This window comes from Leuresthes tenuis, unplaced genomic scaffold (assembly GCF_036924035.1).
Source record: "Leuresthes tenuis unplaced genomic scaffold, fLeuTen1.0.hap1 SCAF_2, whole genome shotgun sequence".
NCBI classification, from domain to species: domain Eukaryota; kingdom Metazoa; phylum Chordata; class Actinopteri; order Atheriniformes; family Atherinopsidae; genus Leuresthes; species Leuresthes tenuis.
This window is the reverse complement of record NW_027325356.1, coordinates 9,342,308-9,356,724: the sequence shown is the minus strand read 5'-3', so window position 1 is coordinate 9,356,724 and position 14,417 is coordinate 9,342,308. Positions and strand designations below refer to the sequence as shown.

The 14,417-nt window shown below is 40.3% G+C and overlaps 1 protein-coding gene across 1 annotated transcript in view; it reads right to left on the bottom strand.

Moving 5' to 3' along the window:
* Positions 1 to 14,417, bottom strand: part of ntrk3b (neurotrophic tyrosine kinase, receptor, type 3b) — a 189,334-nt gene that overhangs the window by 37,212 nt on the left and 137,705 nt on the right. Inside the window, exon 11 of the mRNA XM_072380127.1 lies at positions 6,921 to 7,109. Coding sequence (XP_072236228.1) covers positions 6,921 to 7,109 — 189 coding nt within the window. The remainder of the gene's footprint in view (positions 1 to 6,920; positions 7,110 to 14,417) is intronic.

Sequence of the window (14,417 nt, the reverse complement as noted above, 5' to 3'; positions counted from 1 at the left end):
ATCATTTCAAGAAGCAGCGCTACATTCATTTCAATGCGTGCTGCATTACCTCTACATCTTATTGAGATTTTCTGTTGAGTTTTTCTGTGAAAATACAGATTTATTTTAAAACACGTCTCTATGCTTGGATGCTGTGCTGCAGGAATTATTTCTGCTAGTAACTCATGCAATTTCCATCTGTTATTTTGCGTGACCATGGCGACGAAACAATTGTTTGTTTGTTGGAGCAGTTGATTGAACTTTCCAAAGCCCAGGTAATGCTTGGAATAAGTCTCAAATCCAAAAGAGTTGCAGAGGAGATGTCCAGGATTCAGGACAGGAACAAAAAGAAGAGAAAGGAGGATGAGGTTTGGGCCACTTATTCTCCTGATCAACGTGGGAGGTGTGAGATCACAGGTGAACAGGTGGATGAGCTTGGAGCATATTGCAATGCAGTGGGAATATGACAAGGGTGGTATTGTTTGTTTTCTCGAAACCTGGCCGCAAGAACAGCTATTCATGGCGATCTCTGAAGTTTCTACCAGACCTCTCCTGCTACTCTTCAACATCTGTCAGCTGATTTCTATTCTATCTTATTCTATTATCCATCTACAATAATAGCATATATTTGGTAATGATTCATACTGCAGTAATATAATTGCGCTTATAGAATCAATAATCTAATAACAGAAAGTATTACTGAATTTAAACGCAGTTAGCATAAACGCAGGATTTGTATTTCACACACAGGGACGTCCTCATGTTGAGTTTTTTGTAAGAACTAAAAGAGACATAATGGTTCAGAACTCTTAAACACTACCACTATAAACTCAAGTTACAGCTGATTAAACTCAAGCACCTCATGAGTGTTTATGACTATTTTCTGATTAATGCTGCAAAACCATTAAAAAACAAAAATACCATGCTAACACTTAAAAAATATGTTGCTTTTCTACACTGCTCTGTCCTTTTATTATCACATAAAAAAAAGAGGGAATCATTTTACAGAGATGACTGTGATGTGCCCGTGGTTTAGGCTTTCTATGGCACCGCAGGATGTCAATAGTTAGATGAGAGGCACTCACCCAGTTCTGATAGCACACAAAAAGTCCTCAAGCATTAAATTCGCAGCAGTACATGGACTGTGCGTCTCCTGGCATCGCTGGGTGACTGCGACATGAATGCCAGCGTTCACTGTTGACTCTCAGTGGGTATCTACTCTTAACCCGATGCTGCTGGCTGACTGCCGGCCCATGTGTCTGCTGCTGCAGCTGCTTGGCCTTGGTGAGCGCTCTGTGAAATAACACCTACGCCTGAATAGAATACAGAATGGATCACCCATAGCATCATCCTGATGACATTAGCTTTGTTTAGAAATGATTAGAAACGCCAGCTGCTTCTTTGTCATGAAATGGTATTCTATCCTTCTTACTTTCACGGTAACAAGGTGTTCCTGGGGTTCCTTTCGTGAAATGAAGACATTTTTATTTCCCAGACCCTTTTTAAAATGTCTACTTATGATTCATAATAGCATTTTTCTCTGTATTATTTTGATTTCTCAGAGACAGTTATGAAATAGCATTGAGCAATGGCTCATCTTTACAGCCAATCACATGCCCCCAGCTATTCAGCAGGACCACACAGAACTCAGTTTTGCTCCTAGATTGTTTTTAAAAGAGGCACATGGTGTTATACTTGAAGGTGATGCAGAAGTGCCTTGAAGTGAAATACCACTGATGGCTGCCTGCCGCTGGCCCCAAAATATCTCTGGCTTCCAAAAACCCCCAGCAACTTCTCTCATGCAATATTAAGTCAACAAGCCTCCCCCAAGTCATTATGGTGGCACTAGTTAGATTCACTCCTTTCAATCAGTATGCTGGTCGTCATTTTCCAAATGATGCTTTAGCAAAATAGATATCAGGCCTCAAAGATATTTAATTTTGTCCGATCAGGTTTCAAGTATCAGGCTCCAGCTGCACCCTCTTAACCTGATATGCTCACTTCCAGCTCCAAAATAGACAGATGTAGCAAAGGCCAGAAGCCTAACTTGAAGCCTGAGTCATTTTGTGTAGCTGTGTTTCCCACTGATGCACTGCTTTAAGGCAGGTCCTTCTATTTAGTGCAATCAGGGGCATGACATTGAGTACAAATTCAGGAAATAGTAGAGACATTTTATATAAGCCTTCGACACAAGATTGGTACCGTATTTTCCACACTATAAGGCTCACCTGATTATAAAGCGCACCCTCAATTATGGGGTCCATTTCTGTACTCAACCCATACATAAGGCGTACCTGATTATAAGGCGTACGTATTACGTAATGTTCTCTGATTGGTTTATCGCTGCCAGCACACGCAGTGTATGTTTTACGTCCCTGTGTCAGCGGGGAATGTTCCGGCCGTCAAGGACAACATCGTAAACTTAGAAACTGCACATCGGTCTGCATCACCCATATCAGACTGAAGAACAGGCACTCACTGGGACGTGGGCAAAAGCATTAATGATGACACGATTCAATGGCTAAGTACGAGCTCGATACGATCTTTGCCCCATTCAGAGTGAATGGCTGGGATCCGCCTAACCCTGGATTCACAACGAAGCGACAGAAGTGGCCAGTTGCCATTCATTTCCAATGTACGAGAGCGAAGAGGCACAGCAAAAGTGAACGTGATGGTGAGCGGCGTGAAAGGAGAGTGGTGAGTTCATGCCCCCATGAATGCTCGGCGCTCCCCGCGGTTCAAAATGGCGGTATCCGTGACAGATCTCGGAATCCAGTGCACACATAAGGCGCACTGGATTATATAGCGCCTTATGGTGAGGAAAATACAACAAATACCAACAAATCAGAAGATCATTCGTTTTGGCTGAGGCCTGTCTGCATCTCAGTTGACAAAATAAGACGATTGAATGCTGTATCAGGCAAGAACGGGACAACATTCCTCTCCCAAAGGTCCAGCATCTGCTCTCCTCAGTTCCCAGGCATTTATGGCCTGTTGTTAAAAGCAGTGGGGATGCTACACAGTGGTAAATAGGGCCCTATTCCAACTATTTAGAGACACTAAATAGTGTGCTGCCATAATTTTGCTGCCATCAAATTTATGATAAGATCAGAATTTTTATGAAACAGGCAAATGTTTCACTTTAAACATTTAATATGCTTTCTGTGATCTTTTGTGAATAAAACATTGGATTCTGTGTAAAATTTAAAGAAATCTCATAAGCCAAACTTTTCTTTAATTGGGGGTGTACACTGAAACAATATTAAACACGAATTAGACTCATCTGAAAATAGAATTGATGAAATAGAATTTAAATAGAACACTTTACACTTGCAGCTCAGGGGACTTCATCTAAAAGTCTTAACTATATTTGACAGCGTTGTGGAGATAAGGCACGCCATCCACCCTTCGCCGTTAGTCCCAGTGGATACAGTATGAATTATGATTCTATAAAACAGAAATCCCTTTATGAAAGTTTTATAGGGCAAATAATCTCAATAATTTAGGTTTGTTTTTAGCTTCAGCTAAAACACTGTAAAATGTTATATACTGAAGAATGAAGGTTGTTGTATATCATAGACTGTGCTGTATACTGCGTGGATGACTCTGTTTTTATGTAGACACAAGATGTCACCAAACATAATTTTAGACCTCCTCCAATTAAAAAGCTTTTATTCTGCTCTTTTGCCCGAATTGAGCTAAGGGGGAACCTAGTGGGCTTCTTGGGTAACACAATAAGGTTGGCTGTGCAAATTCACAACTGGCTTGCCTGTGGGGCCATTCGGTTTCTTCAGACTATCATTCAATAATAGCCTTGGAACACGGTGACTGCCTTTCTGTCAATCTGCTCTGCACTTTCATTCTGAGCTGAGCTTTCGAGTTGCCAAAGTAGTCACTCCTTGTCTTTGTGAGAAATATTTTAGTCTTCAAAAACACAACCTTGAGCATAATGTCTCTGTTATACTAAAATCAGAGGGGGCAGAGAAGGGAGGCTTGTCTGAGCCTTGGCCCAGGAGTAATATCCATAATACATGGGCATAATGAAACTATACACTATACTCCAAAATCAAAAGCTATTGTCTAATTTTGGCCAGCGGGATGTGACAAATCCGTAATTAAAATGGCTAACTGAGTGATAAAACAAAGCCACTTGCTGGGAGACAGGGGATCTAACTAGATATAGATCTGTCATTAGGCTAAAGAATTGTCCTTTGCCTCCTCTGCTTTTATCTCCCTAATGCGGCAACATTTCACCGGGATTGGCCTTTCTCCAGCTTTCTCAGTGAAAAACAAAAGGCTTGTTTCAACAAACGTCCTCATCGGTTACGGCTCGCCTGTTAACCGCAGCAAAAGTCGAGGCCACCGGTTCAGTCAGGAGATAACCAACTGCGTGACAGCACTTTGTTTTTTAAAATTGGTACCATGCTAACACTGAATTCAGCCTCTCGAGCCTGTTTAGAGCTGCATGTGCACAGATTGTTGGTTCAATAAGAGGGCAACTATAATGGAATGATGTTTGTATTAGTTTTTCATGTTCTCTCCAGCAGTGAGGGAATGACAGCAGCACTACTGATGTCATGTGTCACAGTCTGAACAGCCGAAATATGGTGGGCTCTTTTTTTTATACATTTACAGTGATATGACCACTGGTACCAATGTATAGATATATGTCTTTATAACGTATCCATACTATTGCTAGGATTGGCTTGAAGGTCATGAATAATGCATCTGGAGAGCGAATACTGGAATTAATGGATTTGCAGGAAGCAGTTTCTCATCACATACAGCTGTTTAAACAGGCCGGCAGCAGCAGCATCTATAAACTATTTTCTCTTTTCATTATTATTATTGGAGCTGATTTCAAAATGCACACAGTGCAACAGCGAGGGACAAAAGAAATTACCAAAACGAGTGATTGTGGAGCTAGACTGACCATCACATTAGTGAAGTCGTGATGGACACAGGTAAGGAGAAAACTAATGGATGAGTGAGCTAGCGTCACCGCTGCTAGTCGAAATTATGAGTGTGTGTGTGTGTTTATGGATTAGACACCATGGCAGCATACTATCCCCCTGGATAAGAAGCTTTCAAGTAAATGAATGAATACATTATGGATTAGTGGTCGAGCATCGACATAACAGCTCTACTGTATCCGAGTTAGTGCTGCAGAAAAATCATGCTGAGCAAGGCCAGTGGGACACCCAGAGGGGGCACCCAAGGGGCCCTAGACCCATCGAAGCATAGAGGAAGTGGTGGGATGTAACACATCTGCAAAATTTTTACACCAACAAGCCAAACCGATTGTATACCTTCGCCCATATCCATGCACCGATTCATTTTCACTAGCATGCAACTAAACACCTGCTAAAGGTTTACACGTGGATGCACAGAGACATTTCCTTTACCTGTGTGCATGTCCCGAGGGTAAAGAGGGAATTCATTTTCAGTGACTGATTGGCAGAGTCAGAAGCCGTTCAGATCCATTGTGTTTTCCATTGTGCGGTGGCTATTATGACCTTGTGACGAATTTATGCTTCTTTAAGCATGCACATTGAATCAAATTAGAAATAAAAAAAGAAAAAAAGAGAGAAGACATACAACCTATGTATATTGACGGGAAGAACATTTGGTGAAGCCTATGTCGAAACTATGATGGTGCACGTGCATGGCCTGTCTTCCAGTCCCAGGTGCACAGTGTGTCACAGTTTATGTTTTAATATTCTTATTTTCAGGTCATTTGTAATGTTTCTGGTTATGTTTTCACGTTTCAGGTCCTGTTTTTTCCCCTGTCACGTTAGGTTCACTCATGTCACCTGTTTTCCGGTTCAGTCACAGTCGGCGCAGAATCCTCACTTCCCTTTCATGTTCTGTACACGAAAAGCTAAGTCTGGTTTTGCCTCATAGTCTCGTTTCTCATAGTCTTGTTAATTCACAGTGCCAAAGTCTTGTTTTTCCATAGTTTTGTAAGTTATTCACAGTTTTAGTATTTTTGAGATCTGGCTCTGCCGCGCCATTAGTTAATGTTTTTTTTTTAATGTTTTTTGCATTTGGAATAAACCTTTTTGATTTTTGAGAAGTACTGCATCTGGGTCCTACCTTCCTGCACCATCGCTCTTGACACAGTGATCTGGAGAAAGTTTCATTTGTGTCATTTATTCATTAGGTCACGATCAGATCTCCTGAGCAAGGCATGAGACGTTATAAATCAGCCACTGGCTGGGCATTAAAAATTCATGCAATTCATAATACATAAGCCCCGTCATTTATCTATCACATCTAAATGGGATTTCCTCTCTTCTCATTGGCTCCAACTTAGAAGTCAACTTCTGTTAGCCTGACCAGCAACCATTTTGGGACCGAGCCAGATCAGAGCTGGACAGAGAAGTTTGGGAAAAGTCATGCCTGACATTTACACAGGAGGGGAGCATTTTCCATTTAACTTGAATTTCAGGTTTGACTGGTATCATCTGGAGCAAAAGCAGCAGGCACCAAGCTGTGGCTAGCTGCTGGCACTGTTGTTTTCTACTCATTCTGCTCAGTAATTGGACTTTCAAGTGGTCTTGTCTTTCTGGAACCTGGAACATGAGTCCCGAGACACTAAGAGATTTTAGGGAGGGGATTTATGGATATCAAAATACCACTTATTGGTATACTGAATGATGCTTAAAGAGTGTCTAAACAGATCTTAAGCACTGCTACAGCAGATGCTAACTCTATACAATAACAGACTCAGCATCTGACACCAAATTATACTTCTGCCCTGAGAGCCACAGCACATTACAAGGGTACACACTTCATTACCACTGATATGCAATAATTAGAAGAAGCCTCACATAAAAGTGATGTTTGATATGTTGCTGCTGCTTCTGAATGACGCGATGTGAAAAGTGGTCAAAGTATTTCTGCAAAGATGAGCTGCTTCACATGAACAGTGGACTTACGGGTGGTCGGCTTGTTGCAGTTGTGTCCGTGTCTGAAGTACTGAGGATTCTCCACCACAGGTATACGAGTCATCCCTATGACAACCGCATCAGGACCAGCATCCAGAGTGCATGGAGTAATAATCCCATGGTTGACGTGATGAAGAGGGCTGGCGGAGTCTTCCTCACCGCTGATCACAGCTACGGGACCTGGAATAACAAAAAGGACAGTAACTTAGTTTACAGCTCAGATATGTGCTCAGTGCTTTGATAGGATTCCTTCCTGTCAATGTTAAAGTATTGCTTTTAAATATGAGACTTTAAATTGCAGTTAGTCATCACTAGAGCAAGTCTTCAATCATGTTTCTTAGTCCACAGGTAAGCCTCATCAGGTAACATATGTGTAGGTGATGGTGAGGTTTGTTTTTAGTCTGCAGTCACAGATCAATGACAATAAAAGGTAATTACAGTACAATAAGTGTTATTATTGCCTTGTCACACTGCACCTTCGAGATGTTTTTTCCCGGTAGTTTACTTCACACAATCCAGAACAATTTACAGTTTTTGAAAAAGCATTCATGCTCTTTGTCATTTTGAAGTCACAAAACATTTTAAATTTGAAACAAAAGAAATAAGTTTGGCACATTTAGCTACTGGGACTTTTGCCAATTCCTCAAGGCAAAACTGTCTCAGCTCCTTCAGGCTGGACGTGTTCTGCTGGCGTACAACAATCTTCAATCATGCCACAATCTCTCAATTGCTCTGAAGGCCGGACTTTGACAGGACCATGTCAGGACACTTGAATGTTTTCCCTCAAACCTGGGGAAAACCTAGAGTTTTTAGGCACTTTGTACAGAGTCACTGTCATTCTGTCCACACTCAATTCACTGGAAGTGTGAAACATGATTTCCAAACAAATTTGCCTGTTTTGAGTCCATCAGTCACTCCTTCCAAGTCTCTGCTGATGAAACACATCAACACAGCATGTTGCTGATTCGAAGTGTTGGGTTTGCACCACACACTCCCTGTACTTGGTGGCTTGAAGGTTTAATTTTCATCTCATCAGAAGACAGTACCTTCTCCTACATGTTTGTGGAGTCTTTCAAATGTTTATTTGTCTTTTTTCTTTAAGCCGTGACTTTTGTTTATGGCCACTCTTCCATAAAGGCCAGCTTCGATGAGAGTATGGTTTTAAGTGGTCTAATGGACAGACACTGCAATCTGGACTTTATGGGCCCCTCAGGGTTACCTTTGGCCTCTTTGTTACTTCTTTGATTAATTCCCTCCTTGTCTGGTCCATGAGTTGTAGTGTTATGCCCCATCCTGGCAGGTTTGTTATAGGAACACATTATTTCAGTTCTACAGTATTTAATCTAATGGTTCTCTGAGGGACATTCAGTTTTTGTTTTTACTCTGAAAACCAACCCAAAACTTTTGAAGTCCTTCTCCAGAACTTTGTCCCTGATCTATTTTGATATCATTGGTCTTCAATGCGCTGCTTGCTCAGTAGTATTGCAGATTCTGGGGCCTTTTACAAAAAAAAATGAATATATACATAGATCATGTGAAGCCTAGATTACACATAGATGGACGTAGTTCAACTAATTATGTGACTTCTGAAGGTTATGGCAGCATCAGAACCTAGTGTTGGGCTTTAAAGCAAAGGGTGTGGACACATGTATGCATTACTTTACTGCAATATTGCTTTATTGTGGTGTAGTGTTTTATTATTTATTATTTTGCAAGATTGCTATGCCAGCGCACTCCATCGGTATGCTATTTGTCGGATAAAGTTTTTCCTCCAAAATCTACTCATGTGCTGTTCAACGACAAACACAATTTAAATGCCAAAAGGACTGGTTTGTTCGTGTGACACAGTATAACTTCTCTATGGTGTATCATACGCAAAATAATCAATGATTAATGGGAAAAAGATGTCTTCAGAAATGAATGGGGAGATGTTCAGAGCTAGAGTGTAAATTTAAAATTTTCAATTCTAAAAAAGTGGGACAAGTATCATTTTTATACATGAAAATATTTTCTTTCTCACAACTTTCTCAGCCAACAGTCTTGCTTCAAGCATCCAAATGACAGGAAATTCCCTTACAGCCTTACAGAGAAACAAAAATGTAAAAAAACAAATTGGTGAAAATAAAACAGTTTCACAAAAAAGAGGAGTGGACGGTTTTAATAAAAAAGAAGACACCATTCAACTGTTTAGGTGACAAAAACAGTGAAATGTTCAGGTATTACATTTCTGAAATTTCCAAAAGGCTACAATTGTCACTTAATGACCTAAAAACACTGTAATCTTCAAGTATTAACCAAGTTCTCACTAACAGCACATCGTATGTCATCTCTTGCAACACACCAGGGAATTGTCTACAGTTGTCTACTTTACACCTTAAGATATCCAAGTTATCGTTGGGCGAAGGTGGGGGACACCATGGACAGGTAGCCAGGGCCACATAGAGACAAATAATCATCCATATTCACACATCCTAGTATGGGATGTGTGAGTCCTAGAGTATTAGGGACTATTTAGAGACACCAATTATCTAACATGCATGTTTTAGGTGGTGAGAGGAAGAAAAAAAAAAAGAAAAATGAAGTCGGCATTCACAGGTGTGTTAGGAATCGTTAAAAGGGGAGGAAAAAACGGCAATGATTATTAGTATGGACAGCGCCAGAGAAGCAAAGCTGGTTGAATTTATGGTGTCACAGAACATATACCTGTCAAAATGGACCATAATTTCCTGTCTTTATTTCTTTAATCAACATTCAAAGAAAGCCCCTGAAAGGCTGTGATTTACTTTGAACCAGTGCGATCCAGTTTGCTGCTCCATCACTGCTGTGTCAAAAGCAACTCGCAGCTCTGACAACTGCAATCTTCAGAGGAGAGTGAGTGAAAGAGGTGGGTGGGGATGGAAAAAATCAACTGGAGATGAAGTCAACAACAGCTGATTCAGTGGAGCTGTAGCAGAGAATCCGTTTACCTACCACAAGCCTTTTTCTCACGTTCGCAACACTGTAAATTTTAGTGGAGACCAAGCCATATTAAATTATAGACTCTCCGTCATGGAAAGGTGACACATATGAGCAACAATTTATTCCCAACATTTACTTTCATTGCAGGCTTCTCGTACCTGGGCACCCTCTTTATCAGAGGTTATTATTATTGTACACAGCAGAACACAAGTCTTCACTGCACAGATGCAAGCACTACTGCCACAGAAATAAAATAATCATCCAGAAAATCATAAAGATATGTGTGTAAAGTCTTAAAATACTTATGAATGAATGTTCTGCTTTCTCATGCCACCCAACTCCTGGTGCAGGCCATGGTCATCTCCCACCTTGACTACTGCAATGCTCTCCTAACTGGTCTCCCAGCCTGTACTATGAAACCTCTGCAGATGGTCCAGAACGCGGCGGCGCGTCTGGTCTTCGGTCAGCCTAAAAGAACACACGTCACCCCTCTGTTCATTGAACTCCACTGGCTACCCTTAGCCGCCCGCAAATTCAAGTCACTGATGTTAGCCTACAAAGTGCTTAATGGAACGGCTCCCATCTACTTGAATGCTCTTGCAAAGGCTTATGTCACAACCCGGTCCCTCCGTTCGTCCCAGGATTGTCGTCTAGCAGTGCCTACACCACGCCTAAGACAATCCAAACTCTTTTCATGTGTCGTCCCATGATGGTGGAATGACCTACCGAGCGCTACCAGAACAGGGGCGTCCCTGTCTATCTTCAAGAAGCTCTTGAAAACCCAGCTCTTCAGAGAGCATCTCCTATCCTAGCACTTACCTTGTACTTACCTACCCCCTCTATCTTTGCACTTTATCTTTCTGCACTTCCTTCTATGCCTGCACCCTATCTCTACTCTGTCACCTCTGACAGAGTCGGACTAGGGGGTTCCTTCTATGTAGTTTATTGTTAGCTTTTTATATAGCTTGTTATATCTTCATTTGTAAGTCGCTTTGGATAAAAGCGTCTGCTAAATACATAAACATAAACATAAACGTAGCACGAAATGGAAGTAAAACTTATGATCAGACAGTGGTGCCCAATCGATGAAGTCTAAGGCAAAACCGGAGATGTCAAAACTACAGAAAAACTCTCTCTGTTATTTGGGAGATGAAGGTTTTCTGAGATTTGTAGGGGAAATTGGACTTCCTGATTCAAAATGACAAGAAATCCTAAAAATCATCCTAAAAATTGCATTTATGTTACCTGCATGATGAAAAAGCCCAGCGGTATCCAAGAGAAGTTTTATCATCTGAGATGTTGCCTGTGCACAGAATGGATTTCAGCACAGAACATTTACCCCTGAACCATTTATCTGAGCGGAAAAGTTTCTCTCTATTAAACTAACTTTGATTCATTCAGTAGAACCAGAAAATGCAATGAGCCATGTTTTTTTTCCATTCTTCTGTTGTCTCATCTTCTGTGAAACATCAAACAGCAGATAGATTTGGCCATGTACTCTGATTGGCTGCTAGATTTAATTCAAACCATGACTAAAGACACTGGGTGAATGTTAGCCCCAGTATTTCTATCCCGAAGGTACGTTTTCTATATGCACTACAATTAGTCTGGTATTCCCATCAATTTCATGGTACACAGAAATGAATTTACAATGATTTTTTTTTTTTTACACAAGTTGATCTGCACTACTCTGTAAGAGGGTTTGTGAATATAATTTTTCTTATGTTGTCCCTCTGAAAAAGAAGGTAATCAGTCAGAAGAGGCTGGTTCCTTGGTTTAATTCACAGTTGCATGCTTTAAAGCAAGAAAATGGGTTTCCACTAATTTAGAAGAATCTCAATTAGTCTGGAAAGACAATTTAATAACATATAAGAAAGCCTCTCACAACGCTATAACTGCTTACACAGCAATTATTATGGTAACCTTGGTGCATAAGGTTAATTTTTTTGCCATTCAAGAAAATCTTGGCTCTTTTTGTCACCATATGCTTAATCTCACCCAATAATGCCACCATGCTTACGCAGGCTGAGTAATACTGTTAGTTCAGCAGATCATGACATTATATTGTACATAAAAGTGGAGCCATTGTTAATTTTAGAGCAACTTTTTAGGGAAACCTGACGGGTCAAGAATCCACGATGAACAAATTATTTCTAAAGGATGACCAGCTCAAAAATGAGAAAGAGTGGATTTAGCAGATTAAATTGCAATGGCTTGTGGGTAAAAAAAATGCAATGACCAATTATTTCAAGAGAGAACCCAACAGCTGCCTGAGTAATAGCACTCTGAAGCACTTGCTCTCAGGCAACGCGTTTCAGACTTGATGGCCATGTACTGCTTCTCTGGACCAGCTATGACTGAAACTCCACAGATTGTTTGGTAGAAAGGGGCTCACCCCTGTGGCTAATAGAAATAAAATTGACAATAAAGAGAGGAGAGTCATGATGTGTTCAAAGTGCCCTCTGTTCTCGAGAAAAGAAGCCATTAAATCAATGAGATTAGATAAAAACAGCACGCAGATTAGATTTTGTTTGTATGAACAAAAGATTTACATGTGGATTTGCTAGCTTTGCACAGGGTAATGCTAGCTTTCCTCGTGTTTTTTAGCCTTTAGTTCTTGAGCCAACTCACTTAAGGTTGTACTGTATCTCCATATTCACTGTACTCACACTCTCCTCTAACTTACAGCAGGAAAGCAAATACGTCGCTTAAACCTCTTTAAGGGATGCACATTATAGGACACCAACGGTTAAATCAAGTCAACTTGCACATAGCTATTAATATTTGTACATAGTTTGGGTCCTCTCTCACATGATTAGAGTGCACAAGTTTATTTCAAAGTAAAGTGAGGATGTTTTCAAAGAGAATGCACCAGTTTTTCTTTGAATACGTGTCACATAGTTGTTCAAGGTACTTAGAAGGTAACTGGTTCAAAGCATCTTGGAGACACCAAGATGATGAGATCATGAGGTCTTGAGGGTGAACCTCATTTTGTGGGACTTCTTGTCTTTCCTGTTGTTCAAATATGATATAAAACTTTTTCAAGCCACTGTTTGGCCATTTGGCACACAATAATGTTTAATGATCATTAAAGGAAATTATACTGCTCTGAAAAAAATCCATTGAAGAAAAAACTATCTATGATCTTAGATCACTGTGGCATGTTGTCATTTTAAGATTAGTTAACTCGGATTCCTCAAATCACTTTTCCAGCTAAAATTTCTTTTCAACTTAAATCCTTCTCTTTTTTTCTAAAATGTGCCATGGATTCAAAGCTTCTCCAGAAAACAAGTCACTCTGCTCCTAATTCTTCACTGTAAAGCTCCACAATCCTGGCTTGTGGCAGCACAGCCAATGCTTTACGCTCATGCAAGGTACAGTTCAGAGGAACATTCGCTAATTTATCCAAAATAATTGATCAAGAGTGACATTTGCATCATCTGTCTCTCAGAGTTTAGACGTTAATCTAATTCGGCCTGAACAGAAGTAGAGGCTGCTCAACATTCTCCTCCTGGGGTTTAAAATGGACTCATACATTAGGATATTGTCTAAGTGCTGGATGTCAGTGATGGATTAAAAGAGCACTGGCACCTTTGAGCTAACTATCTTTCTGTAGTACAGTAGTAGATTTTTTTAGAACAATAGTATTTAACACGAAGAGTAAAAGTTACCTCATGAGCCACCAAGAAGTTTAGTTTAGTTTAGTTTAAGGGGTTTTTTATGCGTCCGGTGCAGCACTTTAATTTTTTTTTTCCTGGATTTGGTTTTCACTGTGGATAAACTATTTTGTTAGGTTTAGGAAAAGCTCGGGATTTGGCTTAGGATACAACCTAAACAATACAGAAACAATGCTGTACCTTAGATGAGCAGCAGTCTGTAAAAAAATGTTGGGTGTGAGATGGAGGCTCTCCCTGGAGATGTAGCCTGGAGCTCATACATTTTCTGACCAAAGCTACTCTTCCTTTCACTAGCAAAGTAAGTCTTTATGGGTTTTTTTGAAAAGTCAGAAAAAAGAAATGTGAATCGGACTTATTCGAAGTGCATTACATAAGCTGTGTCATGTCGCAAGAGCATTGCGGTATAAGCTTTATTTCTCGTGACTGTAGAGGAGGAAAATTTGAAAAAACAATGACTGTGGTAGACATCCATAAGAGGAAAAAAGAGAGTATTGTTCTTCATGATCAACTTTCACCTATGGGAATAGCTAAAATTATACAATCTCTGGGAAGACGACAATCAGTCGTGGGTTTATTGTTTGACAGCTCAGACCAGAAAAAGCTGCTTCGTCACATCATTTAACTTTTTGCCAGGAGAGATGGACATTTTTGTGCATTAGAGCAGGTTTCTCAGATTTATTCACTTTTTCTTTGTCATATCTTCTCAATTTCAGTTACACTGCACATCCTATTATTGTTTAGGGTCAACGACACTTCCCTCTATCTGACATCTCTAAAAATGTATACAGCTAAAACATGTCGATGACCATACTGACCTAAAATCAGCGAAAATACACCATTTAAAGTAGTTACA